This window comes from Herpailurus yagouaroundi, unplaced genomic scaffold (assembly GCF_014898765.1).
Source record: "Herpailurus yagouaroundi ecotype Mexico unplaced genomic scaffold, PumYag 196, whole genome shotgun sequence".
NCBI lineage: Eukaryota > Metazoa > Chordata > Mammalia > Carnivora > Felidae > Herpailurus > Herpailurus yagouaroundi.
The window spans coordinates 12246093-12266977 of NW_024412427.1; the positions used below are offsets into that span (position 1 = coordinate 12246093).

General features: G+C 45.0%; 2 protein-coding genes across 2 annotated transcripts in view; one reads left to right on the forward strand and one right to left on the reverse strand.

The window, feature by feature from the left end:
* CDK5RAP1 (CDK5RAP1 mitochondrial tRNA methylthiotransferase) overlaps positions 1 to 20885 on the forward strand; it is an 84058-nt gene that overhangs the window by 48747 nt on the left and 14426 nt on the right. The window lies entirely within an intron of this gene.
* LOC121012303 (vomeromodulin-like) lies at positions 1885 to 19857 on the reverse strand. Its single transcript, XM_040447324.1, has 15 exons — positions 19748 to 19857; positions 16390 to 16666; positions 13699 to 14182; positions 13271 to 13372; positions 11629 to 11784; positions 10641 to 10719; positions 10270 to 10327; positions 9498 to 9568; positions 8913 to 9059; positions 7931 to 8053; positions 7306 to 7373; positions 6993 to 7023; positions 5357 to 5417; positions 4137 to 4216; positions 1885 to 2883 (listed from the first exon to the last, which is right to left on the reverse strand). Exons 2-15 carry the CDS (start codon positions 16649 to 16651, stop codon positions 2860 to 2862), a joined length of 1746 nt encoding a protein of 581 aa, XP_040303258.1. The 5' UTR covers positions 16652 to 16666; positions 19748 to 19857; the 3' UTR covers positions 1885 to 2859.

Here is a 20885-nt window from a genome sequence, read left to right on the forward strand (position 1 = left end):
TGGTTTTATAGCCAAATATTATTGGGATTTGTCTTCCCAGTCTCCCTGTGTGGATTCCCCGTGCCTGGGATGCCTGGTGTGAGGGTCTGTTTCTCTCCCCTCTCAGCACCCACACCTTCGTCATCCCTCCCTCCCTCCCATGGACAGTCCTGCAGGTCCATTTATCTCTCCACCATTTCTCTTCCCTTTCTACCCTCCTTATTGTGGCCTCTTCTCTGCATTTAGTTGTGGAGAGTCATTCTTCCAAGTCTTTGGGTCATTTTCTGGGTTATTTACACTGATGTGGGTGTTACCTAGTTGTATCTGTGGGATGAGGTAAGCTTAGGGTTCTCCCACTCTGCCATCTTCCCTGGAAGTCTCTGTTTTGTTTAGTTTCTGTTTAGAAGTCTCTGTTCTATTTTATTTTTTTTAATGTTTATTTTCAGAGAGAGAGAGAGAGAGAGAGAGAGAGACAGAGCATGCACGTGAGCACAGCACACAGATGCCCTAGTGGGTGAGGGGCAGAGAGAGTGGGAGAGAGGGAGAATCCCAAACAGGCTCTGTGCTTTCTGCACAGAGCTCACGAGATTGTGCCCTGAGCTGAAATCAAGAGTCCAGCACCCCACCACCTGAGCCACCTAGGCATCTCTAGAAGTCTTTGTTTCAGATGGAGTTGTGGCATTTAGTACATTCACAGTTTTGTGCAACCTCTGTCTAGTTCCAAAATATTTCCATCACTCCAAAATAAAACCCCATATCCGTTAGGCAGGTATGCTCCTTAGCCACTCCCTGCCTTGCTGGTAACTACCATTTTGCATTCTGTTTCTGTGGATTTACCTACTTTAAATATTTCACATATACTGAATTGTACAATATATGATGTTTTGTGCCTGGCTTTGTTCACTGAACATAATCTTTTCAAGGTTGATCCACATTGTAGCATGTATGAATACTTCATTCCTTTTTATGACTGAAGCATATTCCTTTGTGTGTGCATGCATCTGCGTGTGAGTGTGTGTATGTGTATACATACCACATTTGTTTATCCATTCATCTACAGATGAACATTTGAACATCTAAAATGTTGAGGGGCGCCTGGGTGGCTCAGTCGGTTAAGCGTCCGACTTCGGCTCAGGTCATGATCTCACGGCTCGTGAGTTCGAGCCCCGCTTCACGCTCTGTGCTGACAGCTCAGAGCCTGGAGCCTGTTTCAGATTCTGTGTCTCCCTCCCTCTCTCTCTCTGACCCTTCCCTGTTCATGCTCTGTCTCTCTCTGTCTCAAAAGTAAATGTTAAAAAAAAAAAAAAAATTAAAAAAAAAAATGTTGAGTTCAGATGTTTTGGCCATTGTGAACAGTGGTGCCATGAACAGTTGTGTACAACATTTGTTTGAATACCTGTTTTCATTTCTTTTGGACATATACCTAGGAGTGGAATTACTGAGTATATGTAAATTTTATGTTTAACTTTTTAAGGAACAGCCAACCTGTTTTCCATAGAGATTGAACCATTCCTACTTGTAATGCATAAGGGTTACGATTTCTCCATATACTCACCAGTGGTTGAAAGGTTTTTAAGTAGGGAGCATGTGTTTTATAAAGATATTCACTATCTTATAATTTCATTGTTGTTTTATAAAGAGCACTCTGGCTGCCAGTTGGGGAATGGATTGTGGGTGGCAAGGGCTGAAGCAGGGAGACCAGTTGCCCTGGTGAAAGATGATGATGATGACTTGGACCAGGATGGTGATAGAAGCAAACAGATGAGAGGTGTTCTTGAGGCAGAATCCATAGGATTTGGTCTGTTGGTGAAAGAGAGAGGAATCAAAAATGATTCCACGTGTCTGACTAGGGAACCTGAGTGGATCATATTGCCATTTACCGAGATGGGATTGACTGTGGGAAGTATGGCCTGGGGAGAAATCAAGACCTAAGGTTTGGGCAAAAGGCTGAAGGTAATAATGTGATTTGGCCTTTATTTTATGGGGTGCTGCTCCTTGCTGTGAGGTGAGTCTTGAATCTGGCCCTGCTTCCCCTATCTGTCTTTGTGTCCACAATCTGAGTTCTTTTGGTTCCAGAACAGACACTGAGCACAAGCCATAGTCTTTGCCTGGTGTAGAGATCACAGTGATGTTTCTCAGTATCCTTCTTCTTTACTTTTCTGGCATTCTTTGTACTTATTGGTCTCTTTAAAAGGAGCCTGGCTTAGCTTTCCTCTCACAGCCACTTGGCATGGTCTATAGTTACCAAGCTGGGACCTAGATCATTTGCTGCCCTGTTCGTGGTATTGCCAGGCTCTTACCTGCTCTTTGCCATCCAACTTTTAGCATTTGGACTGTGCCTCTCACTGTTTAGCATGTGATGATGGGGGAAGTTGGATTCTAGCCCCTGTGTAATTTTCATGTTGGGCCATTAGGCAAAAAAAGCATTTGGAGTTGGAGAGGGGAGGGCAGAGATACAGGAAGAAAAGTCATTGTCAGGATTGTCCCTTAGTGCACTAGATAAATGAAGTCTGCGTTTTGTTGCCTCATCATTCATACCATTAACTTTTATGTTCCTGGTAAGTAGTTCTTTTACTAATTCTAAGCATAAGACGAAATTCCTATTTGTATGAATTGAAGACAAGTCATTTTTTTTTGCACGAAAACAGGTTAATTATTAAAGAAGTGATTACAGAATACCAAAAATCTCTGGATTCTTGCTTTTCTTGCACTTGTTAATTCAAGATATTGTTGGTGAGATTCCAAAGAATAGTTGACATGTTCAGAACACTATTCTATGTGGCTCCTTAATGATAAATAAGGATGTCCTTGGCTCAATATTTCTTAGAGAAGTTTTAGAATGCTTTCATTCTGGAAAATTCTCTGGCATCAAGTGCTGGGTTAGTTTGCTGCCTGAAGATCGTTCTGTGAGGAGATAAGAGACAACTAGTTATATACTTTTAAATACATAAGCTGGCTGCGGGCCCGGACTGAACTACCAGTGCACTCCATCCCCCTGCCCATAGTACTTGCTTCAAGGATGGAGATATGGAACAAGTCAGGTTAGTGGGAGCCCCGGAGGTTATTTCTGGGTCATTGTTTGAGCTATTCCAGAAAGAAATGGAGAGTGAAGCTCCTGGTAGGTAGAGACCTCCATGTACAGCCCAAACAGAGCCCACCCAGAAATAGTAGAGGCAAGAGATAGATTCTGGTGTCATCGTCTAGGCCCTGCATCAGGCCACTGCTGAAGCTAGTCTCATCCCTGGATGTTCACCACTTATAATTTTATTGTTGTTGCATAAACCAGTTCTGGTTGGGCTATCATTTGTAGCTGGAACACAGTTGACATTCATCTAATCCAATCCTTTGACTCAAGACTGACTTTGGGACACTAAGTGGTATGTCGAAGGCCACTCAGAGCCATGGAGTGTAAGAGCAGGAGGTGGAAAACCAACACTGAGGCAAATGCTGATTTACTTCACTTAGTACTCTAATAATTGATTTGGCCACAGATTCAGGGAAATTTGGAGGTTAAGTAAAAACCTGAATATATAACTTCTGAGGTTTGAGCCAAAATAGAAGAATTTTCCTCAGTAAGCATGTTTATCATGAATGGAGTATCTAAGGGTGATGGAGATTCTAAACTTCTTTACTCTCATATATCTTCCCTAGTTCCACCCTCATAATTTAACATTTTCCTGGTGACAAATTTAAATAAAAATCCCATTCTTTTACCTGTTTCTTAGGAAGCAAGTCCTCTTTGAAAATTTCTCTGGGTTTGGGGTTAGATAGATGGGAAGAAGGGGGAAATTTGAGTCAGGATGACAAAGAATGAGAGGCTCTAGCACACAGAAGGTGACAGTGTGGATGAATCGGGCATGTATGGTGGAGATGTTTCCAAAGAAATGTTTGAGACATATTCAGAAAAGTATGAGAGTCCTCATGGGACAGTGGATAGATTATTTGATTATATATAACCAAGAGTATCTCACTGTTAGGACTTGTGACTAAAGTAGGCAATGAATCTGCCTAGGGAAGAGTGGGGAGATTAGTTGGAGTCAGTAGGGCGGCCTGGAACAGACTGAGGCTGAGGCCTACTGGCCCCCTTCATTCCTGTGAAGATTGAAGTGCACAGTAGGCCTTTGTGCAAAAGGAAAATATTGGTATTTCTCTCTTACCAATTTAAGTACTTTAACCTTGGCATTGGTTAGAGGATTTGAGGTTAGTCCTGGAGGAACATTCCATGCACTTATCAGTTCTGAAATAAAGAGAAAATGTGATATGAGTTGAAAGAAACAATGGCCAGGCTGGGTTGTTTTAGCCACAGCCAGCTGGAGGGATCTCTGGTTAGTGCACGGCTCTAGGAGAAATCTCTCCCTTGCCCATTCAATGGACAGATTTCAGACATAGTCTCTTAGTCTTGTGTGTGTATGAGGGTGAGTTTACAAAGATCAGAAAAGACCTTAGAATGAACTGGAAACCAAGTGGGTATTCTATGCACAGAGAATTGATATTAAGAGATATATAGGCATGTCTGCCTTCACTAGCTGAAGAAGAAGAAGACCCTGCTGTTTTGGTGTCATTTGCACTATTTTGAACCCCTTTAGAGTTCACCACAAATATGTACAGATAGCATTTTGTACCATCATCTCTTGGTGGTTATGAAGTTTATGATCTCAGTCTCAAGTTTCTCCAACTCCAGCATCTGTGTGACTAGGTGATCCAGGTCCATTTTCCTCCAAGTGGTAAGATGACCCCTACGGAGCTAGATTTCATTAGGACCCGTAGAAGAGGCATTTAGATTTAATTTTCATGTTTTGCCATCTCAAGATGCTGAAGTCCCTATCTGAAAACTAAGAAGTGATTTTCAGTCCAGATGGTGATTGGATGATACTGTGCTCAGTGCCATGGACTGTTCTGTAATGTGGTTTCGCACCCTTGTCCCTTTCTTATGACTCTAAGTGTTTACATTATTGTTTTTTTAATAGATATTTTTAATTTTTTTAATGTTTATTTCTTTTGAGAGAGAGTGCATGCAAGTGGGGGGAGGGGCAGAGAGAGGAGAGGCTCTGTGCTGATGGCATGGGGCTCAATCTCATGAACCGTGAGATCATGACATAAGCCAAAAACAAGAGTTGGACACCCAACCAACTGAGCTACCCAGGCGCCCTTTAACGCCTATAATTTTATTTTTTGAGAGTGTGCAAGTGGGGGAAGAGCTCAGGTAGAGGGAGGGAGAGAATCTTAAGCAGGCTCCACACACAGCACAGAGCCTGATGTGGGGTTTGATCTCATGACCATGTGAGATCATGACATGAGCTAAAATCAGGAGTTGGGCGCTTAACCAACTGACTGAGCCATCCAGGTGCTCCTAAGTTTTTAAATTAATTCCACATACCATTAAGGGCAGACAAAAATTTCTTCAGAACCTCAAGCAATATATCTTGCACTTCTGCTTCCTGGAAGAGATGGGAGGAGCATTTTTATCCGTACATCTTGGGTGCCTCTCATATGTGGGTTTTTTCCTAGTGTAAGAAATCAGTTACTGGACAAGGCTATATGGGGAGGTGGATGTTGGTCAGTCTCTCAGGCTTCTTCGTTGGGGGTTTTCCAAAGCCCTTCAGTAGGTTTTGATGCCTTAGGTGGCTCCTTGAACAAATGTTTATGGGGTCATATTACGTTCTAGACTGCTGTAGGCTCAGTGGTGCAGCTGCATACTTTCAAGACAAAGGTTGAATTCAGTATTGGGAAGGACTGATTGTTGCTGAGCCTGCCTCCTTTGCATTCCCTCCAAGGGCCTCCCAGATCTGCTTCTCTCTGCTGGCACTCTGCTTACCTTTCCCCTCTTCGAAAGGCCTATGATTCTGTGATGCCTACCTTTGGCACATTCTGTTTCCTCTATCCCGTACACACTTTGGGTCTCTGCTAACTTCTCCTTCTTCAAGGTTAAGTTCAGGCATCTTCTCAGGGAACCTACTGTCTGCCTTCTAGTTGGTGCTCTCTCTACTCTGTCATTTTTATGCTACACTGACAACTTTCTGCATAAATGTCTGTGACCCCTGTCAGGTGCGTAGTTACATGAGGCTAGGGACCATGCCTTCTACATTCCTTCCCCTGCATGGAACCTGGCATGCTACATAGCAGCCCAGAGGTAAAGATGAGATGAAGAATCACTGGACTTGCGATACCTCCCAGAGTCTGCCTCTCAACTGACTCCTTATTGTCTCAGGGCTGACATGAGATGCAGACGGTCCCCGTAGTCACCCATAGTCATAAGGTTGCTCACTTCAGGGTGCCCATTGTATGCCTCCACCCAGTGTGTGGCTCCTAGGCTCTTAATGATTTAGCTGATTTATTTATGATTTTCAGCTGTCTCTGTTTTCCTACTTAAATTTGAGGGTCACTCTTAGAATCAGGGATCTCATCACTATTTCATGTTGTATTCTAGGGCTGGGGACATTGTGGTGTTCCCTGAACATTTGTTGAGTGAAGGCACGAACATGTACAAGAACAAATATCTTAAATGAGGGTATGGTTGGTGAACCTCCTGGGAATTTCCTGGAACCTGTTCCCTGGGCCCTGCCCTCTCTCTCCCCCCTTCTCACCTCCCAGGCTCTCATCTGGTGATTCGTATGCTCACTCGGGATTACTGATGGGAACTACCAATGGGAAGGGTGAGGCTGGGTATATTTGTGAGCAACTCTCATGAACCCAGGCAAGATTAGAATCTAGATCACCTTTTCATTCTTCCAGTGGACTCCAGGACTTCCTTGTGTGTCAGAATCACCCACAACACTAAAAAATCAGGGATTTAGGCCTTCCTTAAGTCACTGACTGAATGTGGGATTCTAGTCATGGCTTTGGGAACTAGCTTGAAGAACTCTCCAGAGAGGGTAAAGGTTTGGAACCTACTCCACATTGCATCTGTGATCTAGTCTGTGTGACCTTTCCTTTCCAGAGTCCCTGTGTCACTGAGCATCTGGCATTAAAATAATTTCTCACATACAGATATTTTGAAAATTGAATCGACTTACAGCCTCAGGTGGTGTCACCTTGTCTTCAGAGCTGTCAGGAAACAAGTACAAGGAAAAATTATTTTCACATAAAAAATATTAACCAATTCTAGAGTTTAGGTATTAGTTCACTTCTCAAAGACTTATAAAATGTCAAATACAGAGGATAAAGCAATTTTAAGGTGAGTAAAACTCCATTTTGGCTTCCCTGTAATTATGCAGGTATTTCCCAAGGGACTTTTCTGTTATTTTTCTCATGTGATTTGAATTGGGTTCTTGATATTTATTTTTATACTGACAAATGTCAAGAGGACTTTGTAGTTATGGACAGTACCTCATAATCTTGAAGTCTGGTATCAATTTGTCTTTTGAAATCTTGCTGTCATGGGAGATGATTGAGGTCTGCATTAATAAAAAACAAATATGCATTAAAAATAATACCTTGAGGGGGACCTGGGTGGCTCAGTTGGTTAAGCATCCGACTTCGGCTCAGGTCATGATCTCGTGGTCTGTGAGTTCAAGCCCCGTGTCGGGCTCTGTGCTGACAGTTCAGAGCCTGGAGCCTGCTTCAGATTCTGTGTCTCCCTCTTTCTGCCCCTCCCCCACTTGTGCTCTGTCTCTCTCGGTCTCTCAAAAATGAATAAATGTAAAAAAAAAATTAAAAAAAAAAAAAAACAACCTTGACCTGATTAGTCAGCGAATGTATCACATTGTGATATGGCCAACAAGATCACAGGTAAGGACTGGAATGGAGACTCTCTGGTCGCAGGAGACAGCCTGTTTATCTCTTCTGCCCTAGGGGCTGAGCCCACCAGCCACCCTTGTCATAGGGGTACCCAGGCACTTGGGCCCTCGGGGATTTGGCCCCCTCCACTCCAGACCGCTCTTTTTTCCGTGTAACTTGTGCTCCTATTAGTTCCTCCTCACAGCTCAGTCCTGATTTGTTACTCAGTACTCACCTTTTCCACAGTAGTAAAATTCTCACCATCCTTTTCCACGGTAATCCACAAGGTGACTTGGAGTTGGTTGCCTGACTTGAAGGAGTAGGCTATTTTGGTGATGCTTGCAGCCAGGTTATTCATCTGTTGTGAAGAAGTCATCATTTAGAGTATGGAGAAGAAGGAGGATTGCAGAATGGTGCCTTATGAGATACCTGTGCCTCATTCAGTTCATTTATTCAGATATCTATTGGCTCTCTAGTATGAGTCGGTCACCTAGGTGGGTACTGGCACAGTGGGTGTGACCACAGCAGATAGGGTCTAATTCCAGATATTTTCCTATATCTCATTTTCTTTCTCAGAAGGACAGTAGGTCATTTAACAAATAAAATTTTGCTTTTCTGTTACCCCTCATCCAGCTTAAACACATTTCTTTCTATGCTCTTTTGGCAGACCATTCTGCACTTAATCATTTTGGAGACCCTGTTAAGGAAACATTGTACATTGCTGAAACAGAGCCTGGCCCATAGAAAGTTCTCCATGATTATTATTTTCTTGTTATTATTGCCTCTATTCCTTCTATCACCCTTGGGGCCAGAAGCAAATGAATACCTCAGATGTCGATAAATCCACTCTCTTGCTCATACTGTGACTGTTGGTAAAGTACTTCTCTCACTTTGGTTTTCTGTAAAATGGGGACAAGAATCCCTACCTCCTGGTGCCATTGTCAGGATGAAATGACACCTGGCTTTGTACTTGGTTTGAAGCAGGAACTCAGAAGACATTTATCTTCCTCTGCCCCTGCTCTCTGCTCTCCTTTGGTGTCAACAAATATCCATTTATATGATCATCATTAAGGGAAAAGCTGTATCCCACAGCATTTCCTCTTATTTACCTCTGGAAGAATGTTCTGGAACCCACTGCATTTTTACCTTTCTCTCAAGAGTTTGACAGACTAGGCTTAAGCAAAGAGGAGAATGGCGTCAGGGTAGATGAGGCTTACCTTGGTGGAGCTCTGCTTGACACTCAGTGTGATGATAACGGTGAGTAATTTATGGGACAGAGTTAGGGAAATGTTGGCATTTCTAGGATCTGGTGGAAGGGGACTTCCAGGTACAGGGACTATATATTTGTTAAAGAAGGCTTTAGCCTAGAGAAAGAAAAGCAGAAAAATCCCTGTTGTCATGTGAGACTAACATCAGTTTCTATGTCTTTGGAGCCTGGCTGAGATGTTGAGGAGTGAAGTGGCCCCCATGAGGACTGCAGTGGACAAGGATGATGACAGACAGCAGTAGACCCCCCCCCCCAGCCTCCGTGTTGGGGGTCTGTAGGAAGTGGTGGGGTTTGTGGAGATTAGAGAGTAGAAACCTTTTGTAAAGGAGGAAGCACTGCTCTTGTCCAGCTGATTAGCCCCGATGCAGTCCAACTTAGGGCCATCAGACCTCTGATTGTCTAAGAGAAGCCATAAGTCCTCATTTTTGAGGTGAATTCCCCCATTTAAGTGTTCTTGAAGTAGCATATATTTCATGAATTCAGGGATGTCTGCAGCCCTCCTATGGAATCCATTGTAAGCACAAAGAACACTTACACAGTAGAAGATTGAAAGACCTTGTGCAGAAGTCCTGGAACTTTTAACGTTGTACTTGAACAAGTCAGTAGCTGCAGGTGAGAGGAAAGAGAACATCTGGAGACCCCCGTAACTCCCGGGCTCTTGGTGGCTCTGCCCTCCAGATGGGGGACCAGTGTGGACACCTCCCTGTTTCTCAGTCTGAGGCAGAAAGCTGCTGCCCTACTGTGTTTTCCAGTTTCGGGGAGGAAGGCAGCATGAGGGCTTGGCCCTCTCCTTCTTGTGCCAAAACCGCAAATGAGAGAGAGAAGCTTGCTGCCAAGGTGCCAGTTTCATCTACTCTGGGACTGGAGAAATGTTACCAGTTTCCTGCTTTGGCTGTCCTGGCAGCTGCTGTCCCACTATGTCCTATCATTCCTGTCTCCCGGATATGTTTGAGGACATTGTAGGGAATTTTTACTTCTCAGCTTCCCTGGCATGAGGCCTGGAATCCTCCTTGCTCCGACTCTGCACATATGTGCGCTTGGCAAACCATTTAGGTGGTGGGTCTGCCACAGAGACTTCTAAGGGGCTCTTTGCCCTGCTCTGTCCTGGAGAATGTGTCATAGTGGTTCAGGGAAGCCAGTAAGTTACCACATGTTCTGCCTTGAGGTGCCGAGGAGGGTCTGTGTGCCTGGAGGCTCAAGGTATTGTAGCTCACGGCCGCCCACTCTCCTGTCTGTCATCTGGTGAGATCCCCAGGGAGTCCTCCATTGACCCATGACCCCCAGGGAGCTCTGGTGTTTGTACTCACAGTTCTTGCATTTGCTGAAATCACTGAGATCAATGTCACACGATTCTACTTCTTGAAGCTGTGAAATCACCACCAATGAGCTTTGCCAAGGAAGTGCAGCAGGCCTGTCCTCCTCCCCTTCAGCCCAGCTCATCTTCCCCTTCTCCCTGTTTCTTGGGCTTCTCTATGGCAGAACTTATACTCTCCCTCTCCCAGTGTGAGGCATTATCCTGTTCTGCTGCTGGGGTCTTTTGGGCCAAAATAGCTCTAAACTTGGGACTCCTGAAGGCCTGATGTCTCCTTTTGGAGTCTCGCCCAGCATCAGGACCAAATCGCTTTCCCCCAGTGACCTAGACCTCTGAGGTGGTGCCCTCCTTTTTCCCAACACTTACCTTCTCTTTCATAGCTACTGTCAACACTTGAGAAACGATTTGGTCCAAAGGCAGAGGCACTGGCAAAGTATTTGTGACCCTGGGAAAGACATGTGGAGGACTATGTGATTCTTGCATTTCTGGATTTTGCCCAGGCATTGGAGAAAACCCATCTATTCATGAAACAGCTGCATGATGTCCTGCTTCTTAATTTGTACCAACACCCGAGCGCTTTTGTCTACAGTTTCAGTCATTAAGGAAGATACTACAAGGATCCCTGGGAAAATTATCAATGCCTGACATCTGGCCCAGCAATCCCATGTAGAGGGATTTATTCTTCAGACACTCGTTCATGTTAGTGAACAGACCTGTCTGGGACCTTACTAGTTGGAGTTGGGTACAAAAGTTAACAGTTGAAAAACAGAACTATTCCTTGATAAGGGACTATTAAATGACAGTGCATCTTCATAATGGAATACTAGGCCATAAAAAATGAAGAAGCTATTTATATATTGATGCAACAGATTCCAAGCTATTTTTTAAGTGAGGCAATCAGAGTCCAGAAAGGTGTATATGGTATTCACCCCTTTCTGTGTGTGTATACACACACACAACTGTGCACATGCAAATAGTGTCTCTGAAAGCCAATGGAAGAGACTAGATCCTTTGGTTGCTTCCAGGGAGGAGTATTAGCCAGCTGGTATACATGGGTGGGAGGAAGACTTTTCATTGTATGGCTTTTTGTATATTTTGGATTTTGATTTAGGTGAATGTATTGCTTAAGCAAAAAGAACAAAATACAAAGAGTATGCTTAGCAGAATGCAGGCAGGGTGAGAGAAGGTTGTTTTCAAATGTGCTGGGCGTTCCCAAGCAAAGACCCCTGACTGGGACTCCCAATTACTGATCATTCAAACCATTGGGTTGGCCAAACTCCACCCTAAGGGTGGTATCAACGGGGACATTCTGGCACATATGGATATAGAAAATGAGAAAAATGGTCTCACGTACGTTTCCACTACTTGAAGGGTCACTTTCTTGAACTTGATGTCCTTGTCCTGGACTTGGAGGTTGATGCATTGGGTATTGTTCGTGGAAATGCCAATTTTCAGAGTTATATCGCTGTGTACTTGATATCCCAGTAGGCTGACTACAGGTCCTGCTAGGCTGTGGAGAATAAGATGTAGGTGAAACCAGGCCTAGCTCCAGGATGTCACTCAGGCCAAGCAATAGGCATTTTGGGAGTAAGCCTCATGTGTTTGTCTAGATTATTTGAGAGAGGGAAAGTTTGGTGCTCTTCAAGTGAGCATGCCTCAAGGTTGGCCTTCTCTTACACAGGATTTAGATCCTGGTTCACGGGAGGCATTTATAAAATCACTCTCCTCACCAGCCTTCAAGAAGTCTTCTTTTGGGGCATCTGGGTGGCTTAGTCAGTGAAGCATTTGACTTCGGCTCAGGCCATGATCTCGCAGTTCATGGGTTCGAGCCCTACATCAGGCTCTGTGCTGACAGCTCAGAGCCTGGAGACTACTTCGGATTCTGTGTCTCCCTCTCTTTCTGCCCCTCCCCTACTCTGTCTGTCTCTCTCTCAAAAATAAACATTAAAAAAAAAATGAAGTCTTTTGTTGGTGGCACGAGGCCGACTTGTAATGAGAAGCTCATTACAAGTTCACTTTTGTGCCCAGCATCCCCAGCTGTGTGTTGTGTGGGTTACAGCATAAGAAAAACCCACCATTTACCAAAACCAGGCCTCATTAAAGTCAGATGTTCTTGAGAAGACAAATGGCCCTTCCTGCTACTGCTAACTGTAGTGGTCACAAACATGGGCTCTGGAGGCAGAATGCCTGGGTTTGAACCCTGTCAGCTGTATGTAACTGGTTTTGGTAGTCTAAACTGGTTTCCTAGTGTAGAAATAGGACTGCTTTTCTGATGAGGTTGTTCAGTGAGATGATGAGAGGGTTCAGTGAGTTCAGAGCGCCTCAGTTAAGTGCTTGGCTGGAGTTTGCTCGTGAAAGGTTTTAGTGCCATGTGTGTGATAGTCCAAGAAGCTGCCTTCTCTCCAGTGTAGTTTGCCTGTCCTCATGTCTTCCTGTGTGCCTTGGACCTACACTGCTAACCTGTCCTTCTCCACCTGTTGATGTTCACTGAGGACAGGGTCTGCCATTACTCCTGTGCCCAGCACAACATCTGGTATAGAGATGTGTATTAATTACCCATTAGGTGGATGACTGATGCATGCATTTTAATCATCTCTGTCCACCCCCTCCCCCCAAATGCCTGGGACAGTGTTTGTAGAGTGGGCTGATTCTTGGAGGGTCCAGATTATTTGGAGACTGCATTTCCCATAATACCAGTGTATATGTCGTTTTCTTTGGGTTTTCTCTTCACTGCCCATGTATAAAATTGTGCAGATTTCACATGGAGATCTGGATTTCTGGCTGTGCTTACACTATTTGAGGATGGGGCTTCATGGGGTCATTCTCCTGCATTGGTCCTTTGGGGCAGAAGAGACAGGCAGCTATTCCTGGTGCCCAGTTTGCCCCACCCTCAATCATCCAACCTTATTCTGTGTTGCCTCTGCCTGGCCCTTGGACTCAGGCTCTTAAGTCTCCAGGCTAACTGTCTTGGCTGACTGATTTGGAAACAGGCTCACCCTTTTCCACCTATGAAGGCGGTAGTTGTGGTAGAGACGAGGATCCCATCACCTGTCATGGTTGATGTCATACTCTCCACAGTCACTTCTTGAACATTTAATCTGCAAAGTGACAGCATCATGGGTCAGTCCTGGCTCCACAAATCAGCCTGGGCAGCAGGAGAGGTACCCCTGAAGCAGCCATTTAACAATTTACCAACCCATCCATTCCCAGGACTCCCTGGCTCCCTTACCCACTCTGCTCTTTAAGCTGAAGAAATCTTGGTCGTATTTCCCTCTGAAAGGGCACCCTTTCAGCACAGAACTAGAATATTGCTTCATGAAAATGTGGTTGTCCCTTTCCATGGTATTGTTGGAGGTTGAACTTCAGTGTCCCCAAACAGCAGCTCTCTTCTTGTGTCAGACCTTAGGATCAAGGAAGCACTTACCCCAGTAAGAGTTCTGCTAGGTCAGCATTTCCCAGCAGGCCTGTGACTGCATCACTAACACCTACTGGCACTAGACTGTTCAGCACACCCTCGGTGGATTCTGTGAGCTTGCTGGCTTGGTTAACGATATCATTCAGAGGCTGGGGGAGATTTGGGAGGTCAAGGGTGTTGACAAGTCCTTTTACAGGATTCTTCTCTGCACCAGTGGGTAGTAGTCTGCCCAGAGTCTCTTGGATATTGAGGGCATCAGTGGCTGTTGAGAGCAATGACAGTGGGAGCTTTGGGGACTGGCCACCACTTTCCTTGCCCAGGATACCACCAAGAACATCACTTCCAGGTATGTTGAGGGATGAAGTGAGGTCTAACACAGACAGTAGGTTGGAGTTAGACAATGTAGATATCACTGTCCCAAGCACACCAGCTAGATCTATCTCCTCACACATCAGCATCTTCTCGATCTGTGGGGGCAGCGCAGCGTTCAGATCTGAAAAGGGTCAAGAGACATGATCTTGCTGTTGGGTGTCCAACTGATTCAACCAGAGGAACCTTCCCAGCTGGAGAGCCAGCACCTCTGAATTGTTAGGCCCTTAGCTACTGTATATCATGCCTTCTGGATATATCACTCCCTCCCACTGCCCACCACAGGACAGCCTGGTGATACAGAGATAACCTGTCCCCTGTTAAGAGTTAACATTTGTTAGCCACCTACCTGAAGCCAGCCTAGTGTTGAGTATGTTACTCTAAAGTGGTTTGAGCATGGAATGAAAGAATTTAGTTTAGCTCTGGAGCCCAGTAGCCCCAAGTATATAAGGTCTAGACACTTCCTTGAAGTCCAAGTGGCCTGGGGCAGAGTATTCTCTTTCCTGAGCCTCAGTCTCTGCACCTGTCTAGGAGTGATAGAACCTGCAGCATGGGTTGTTGGGCACAGGACAAATGTTGAGCTGGTTTTAAGTACTCAGTAAGGTTGAGGTGGCTAGCGAAGAGGTAGTGGAGCTCACAGACCTGGACTCCTCTGTTCTCCATCTGTGTGACTCTGTGCGAGTCTCTTCTCTAGGCCTCGTTTTCCCCTTGTGGGTCATCGGGAGGTCTTGCCACCTTTGACAAGCTGCCCATACTAAGAGACCTCCTGCATCAGCACTGATCCTCCAGCATTTTTATCATCAGGGTGGAGGAGATGCTCACCATGTCTTTGCCTTCACACTGGAGACAAGCAGGGCAGGGAGAAGTGGAATCCCAGAAGATGGTGGGGAAGGAGAGAGGGTCAAGAGCCAACTTGGAGAACTGTGAAGTCACAGGGGTCCTATCCTATCCTGCTCTCAGTGGCCTGAGAAAGGAACTCAGAAGAGGAGCTATTACATCTGGCTGGTGGTCAACCCTGTCTACCTCAGCAAAGAGCTTAATTGGGCCAAAGGACAACATTCCTATTCCAGAATAGGAATAGCCGCATGTCACAACATATAGAGAAGTGGCGAGGGAAAAATAATCAGGCCAGAGGTCTCCTCCAGGGGGAGGAGGAGAAAGGGGGAGAGGGAGGCAGCCCTGCAGGAGCCTTGGGGCCCTCAGCCCTATGGCCGGGTTTTATTCCTTAAACTCAGTTGTGAGTACAAGAGTATTTGCTGTGTGTGTGTGTGTGTGTGTGTGTGTGTGTGTGTGTGTGTGTGTGTGTGTGTATATGTGTATATATATTTTATGTCTGACAAAATTAACAACCACCACCACCACCACCACCACCAAATCACTGTTTGTTGGGTATACAACTGTTATTTTTTTCTTTTTTACCACTGTCTGAACTTTTCTATATATTTCAACTATTTTGTCATAAGGCAGAGTGGTGGGCAGAGTGGAGGAAATGTTCCTAAAGAGGCAAAGCAGTGGATGTGTGAGCTGTGGGGCTGGGTACCATGATCACTAGGCAGCCACCAATTTTCCCTCTGTCACCCTGTCCTTTCATCCTGGAAGGCTGGCTGCAGAAGGCTGTTGCAGGGAGCTTTGTGGACTTTCCTATTGGCCTTCATTTGCTCAAGAGTCCTTCTCCCTTCTTGGTCCCCAAAGAGAGTCACTTCTTTGCCAAGCCTTGTAATTCCTGAGCTCCTCTGCTCTCTGGCCCTAAGAGACTGCCAGAGGACAGAATTCCACATCTCTTTAAGGAGGAGGCTGAGACTCAAGAAGGGTGTGAGAAGGGCGTTTGGAAAGAGCAAATCTGGTCGGGGGGTTTGGTACTGGACTTGGATCTCCCATTTCTTGGCTCTTTGTCAACCAGGTTGATGCTTTAAGTACGTGTGGGTGTTTGGGATGAGCTGTGGGGCCCAGCATTGGGAAGCCATGAGAGGTCCTGGCAGTGTGCAGGTGATAAGGGTCACATAAAAGGCAGGTAGCCATTTGACTGGATCCAAGAGTTCCCTTCTCCAGGGTTGCTTTGACCAGTTCTTCCCCATGTGTGGACTACAGACAAGTAGCTTCAACATCATCTTGGAGCTCATTAGAAAACCAGGTTTTCATGCCCTCTGCATTATTGCTGTATCACAGTGTGTGGGAGTGGAGCCCAGGCAGCTGTTTTGTTAACAAACTCCCAAAGTGATTTTGATGCCTTCTCCTTATTGAAGGTGTAATCAGCTTTTGGGCTTGGAAATGAGAAGTGTGTGTGAGCGGGTGGAAAGTCAAAGGTGAGCAGGTGAAACAAGTTTTACTTACATTCTTCGAGTTTGCTGCTAGACATGAAGTACCTGGCCACTGGTAGACACCTGCCTCCTGGGGTCCTAGTTGGATGTTTCTTAGATGGAGAATCTTTTGGGGCACTTCTGAACAGTGGTCCGGGTGGCAGATTGAGAGGGGCTTTTTTGGTGACCTCAAGGGCTAATTGAGAGAGATTTCCCAGCAGCAAAGATGGATTCTGCAGGTCAAGTGCTCTTGCCTGGATGGTCAGCGTGAAGACCAGGGCCCAGAGGGTCAGCATCTTGGTGACTGATATCTGCAAAAGCAAGTTCTTTTAGAGACCATGCTCCCAGTGGATCATAGGGGTGCCACTATGTTTGTATTAGACATGCACCTACAAGGGCCCTCGCTCTTGTGGAAAGGTTCCACTCACATTGTTGACATTCTAGTCTGTATATTGTATTCATCAGACAGTGTTCCATCATATGGCAAAGTCTTGTTTTCTTCTACTTCTTTTTCAGCTCTGCATGAAGATATCCACAGGCTGGTGGCAGTCTTTGAGTACAGGCCAAGCCCTGCCAATAGTCTTACTTCTATGGTCCACATGTGCCTCCTGCCAGGTTTCCTTTTCTCAAATGCCCTTGGAGCCATCTCAGTTACCAACTGGGGAATTCAAGAATTTTGAATGATCCAGCTACAAAGGTTATTGCTCTAATGGTGGTCAAGGTCTCTCCCAGCTTTTGATCAACTAACATAAAGCACTGTCTTTGTTGGTATGAGCTTTCCATGTGCCAGTCCCTTTGTGGAGAGTAAGCGGACATTAGCTGCTCTAAGCTCTCTACACAACCCTGAGAAGGAGGGTCTATCTTTATTTTATAGATGGTGAAACTTGTGGTACAGAGCAGGCAATATGCTTGCCTGTGCCCACTGGCCAGCTTCCAGCTGCTAGTTTTGCCCAATCAGAATGAAATCACCCAATGAATCAGACCCGAGCTTGGCACCCTCCACCCATTTGGTCTTTGGGCTGTCCTGGCATTTCAGCTCAGTGTGCAGAGGCCAGAACCATCTTTATGTCAGTATGACCATCTCAGGCCCTCTCTTGTCTTTTTAAAGCCTGTTCCCATGTTCTGGGAGAGCATTAGCGTGGTCTAGTGGTGGCATTGGACCATCCTCATTATTGTGTTGGTGGCTGGCACACAGGAGGCTCCTCTGTGTGTGGATCAATGATCAAGTTAACCCATTTCCCACTTTCTGTAGCCTCTTCTATTGTAGGGCACTGGGTAGTCCTAACGACCATGGGGCATGTGGCTTCTTTTTCTTGGCCAGGGTTGAGCAGCCATAACTTTTGTGAATGTGTAAACTTATAAGTCCTGACTTTACCTCTTTTTGTTGGGATGTATCCATACATATCTACGTATAGAGTACTGGTCCGTGTGCTAATTATTTCATCCACAACATCTTTTATAATTTTCACAGCAAATCTAGACACTCGATAATATTATTACCCCATTTCCAGCTGAGGGGCCTTAGCTTCAGCAAGAAGGCAGAGAGCTGGGTCCACCCAGGCAGAAAACCCGTGTTTGACTCTGAGCTCAGTTGTGTGACCCAGTGGTGATTGTTTCCCTTCTCTGGCTGCCACATTCCTCCCTTACAATGATTCTCTCAAGTCTTTCTCTCTCTAATGTTTAAGGTAATACAGAGGTTTGTGTCTTGGGGTATGTTCTGTCAGTGAAGCCAGTAGACTCTGGAGTTCCTCTCTGCATTTCTTACCTAATCAAGTTTTATAAAATAAGGCTTATCAACCTCTGCTCTTGCCATGCATAGGCATTGTCCAAATCAAGTTGCCTGCCATTTATCAAGACTGAGGAGAATTGGGCACCTGGGTAGCTTAGTCGGTTAAGCGTCTTGACTCTTGATTTCGGCTCAGGTCATGATCTCACAGTTTGTGGGATTGAGCCCTGTATTGGGGTCTGTGCTGACAGCATGGAGCCTACCTACTTGGGATTCTCTCTCTCCCTCTTTCTCTGCCCCTCCCCTGCTTGCACTCTCTCCCCCCTCTCTCAAAGAAATAAACTTAAAAAAAGAAAAAAAAATAACTGAGAAGAACTGCTATTGATGAAATGTTGGGAAAGACATAATGGGAAACCAGTGACATCTTTCATATGGGACAAGTTAGACTTTAGGAGAAAACTCATCACCTTTTCATTACTTTTCTCATTTTACCCTTACCTGTGAGAAATTGGAATTTAGTGTAAAGGTGACTTTAAGTGTTCTGTGAGGGAAAAAATAATAAAATTCTCTGCCTGTGACTGAATTTGTGGCAGCATTATTAGATGTTGTCTTGAATGGAATCATTAAAAAATCTCAGGAAAGATCCCCCATTTTAAAAATTAATTAATTAATTAATTTTTAAATTTATATCCACGTTAGCATATCGTGAAGCAATGATTTCAGTAGATTCCTTAATGCCCCTTACCCATTTAGCCCATCCCCCCTCCCGCAACCTCTCCAGTAACCCTGTTTGTTCTCCATATTTATTAATCTCTTCTGGTTTGTCCCCCTCCCTGTTTTTATATTATTTTTGCTTCCCTTCCCTTCTGTTCATCTGTTTTGTATCTTAAAGTCCTCATATGAGTGAAGTCATATGATATTTGTCTTTCTCTGACTAATTTTGCTTAGCACAATACCCTCTAGTTTCATCCACATACTTGGAAATGGCAAGGTTTCATTCTTTTTGATTGCTGAGTAATACTCCATTATGTGTATGTATGTATGTGTGTGTACACACACACACATATACACATACATACATGCATGTCATCTTTATCCATTCATCTGTTGATGGACATTTAAGATCCTCCCTTTTTTAAAAAAGATTTTATTTTTAAGTAATCTCTATACCCAGTGTGGGACTTAAACTCACAACTCCAAGAACTGAGCCAGCCAGGTACCCCAAGAGATCCCCATTTTTAAAAGAAGTTACATACCAGGAAATTGTTAACGCCTACCACTCTAGGTACAGTGCTGTGCATTTCAGTAGGGAGGGGCATTGCTAAAGAGATTCTAAATGCAAAACCCTAAGTAGGTCTCTTTTCTTGAACTGTCCTATGCTTGTTTCTTTCTCAGAGTTTTGAATTTCTCTTTCATGAAGTTTTAAAACTATTTATTTTGAGAGAGAGAGTGAGAGCAGGAAGGACAGAGAGAGAGAGAGAGAGAGAGAGAGAGAGAGAGAGAGAATTCTAAGCAGGTTCCTCACTGTCAATGCAGAGCTGGATGTGGGGCTCCATCCCACGAACTGTGAGATCATGACCTGAGCTGAAATCAAGAGTTGGACACGTAACCAACTGAGCCACCCAGGCACCCCTCTTTCGTGAATTTTGATGTAGCAAGTTCTTACCTTGTCCAACGCTAATGGGTCGATGTTGATGGGAGAACGCTTGTGGAAGCTGCCTCCCCTCCTGCTCTTGCTTGTGAACTGTCAGAGGAAAGCTACATCTCATTTTATAGACCAGTGTCTCTCGCAGAAGTTGTCAGACATGCAGGGACGTGATCCAAGTGTGCTGATAAGGGTGGCATGATATAGGCTGACTTCCAAGATCAACACCTGCTAATGGTTGTGACATTTGTCAGCGTCTTTCTGAGAGATGTTCAAGGTGCTTGGAACTTTTTTGGAGATGCAGCCAGGCCAAGTATCTGTCCCTTCCTTATTTTAAACCTTCACAAGCCTGTTATCTTTGAGTCAGGTGGGTACTGGGTGAATGGCAAAAGTAGAGGGGTGTTTAAGGCTGGCAGGTGCCAACCCAGTGAGAGTCCTTTATGGTGCCAGTGCCATGCCCTGGCCATGGTTGGCACTCAGCATTGACCAGTGCTAGGGTGGGGATCTGAGGGAGAGGGGATGGGATCCCTCTGGAAAGGGTGTTTACGGACAGACTTCTGGTCAAGTGATATTTTATGTGAGATGTGTGCAGTTAGAAGCATCCAAACTTGCAAAGATTTAAGGGAGAAGTGATGGAAGTAGGAAGATTGGAATATACACAGTGTCTGCAGTGGGTGAGAGCATGAAGGCATGTCTGGGGGATTTTAGGCATGGGAGTTATAAAATTTGCTCAGTCCCCTTTCCTTTCCCTAATCGCACTTGGAATGAAACTTGAATAGTGGTGCTCATTTGTATTCAAGAATTCTAGGCTCTTTCTCATCTGTCATTCTCATTTAATGGCTCCTGAAACTTTAGAGACTGTTCGCTGGGCCTCTGGCCTCTATTTCAGAGAAAGCCTAGTCATCTGTTAGGTTCCTACCACTTGAAATTTTGTGATTTTGTACATCCTATATGATCAGCCTGTGGTGTTACTACAGCTTTACAGTGCAAGAGTATGGGAGAGGGAGATAATTTTGACTAAGGGATTGGTTAGTCAGAATCATCTCCTGCCTCTCTCTACCTGAAGCTTAGTCCAGAATTATTCCGGATCCCTGCCCTGAAGCAAGCTCAGCATGTTTGCTGTAGGGCCCTCTTCAACCCCATGGGAGTTCCCATACTG

Bases quoted from the DNA above. Each gene is read 5' to 3' on its own strand.
- LOC121012303 (XM_040447324.1), bottom strand. From the start codon at position 16,651: ATGCTGACCCTCTGGGCCCTGGTCTTCACGCTGACCATCCAGGCAAGA. The intron at 9,060-9,497 runs GTAAGTGTTCTT...TTCTTTCTCTAG, and splicing joins GTCTTTCAATCTTCTACTGT to GCTAAAGCCTTCTTTAACAA. The intron at 5,418-6,992 runs GTAAGTCGATTC...CATCTCTTCCAG, and splicing joins AGGTGACACCACCTGAGGCT to GAAGCAGAAGTGCAAGATAT.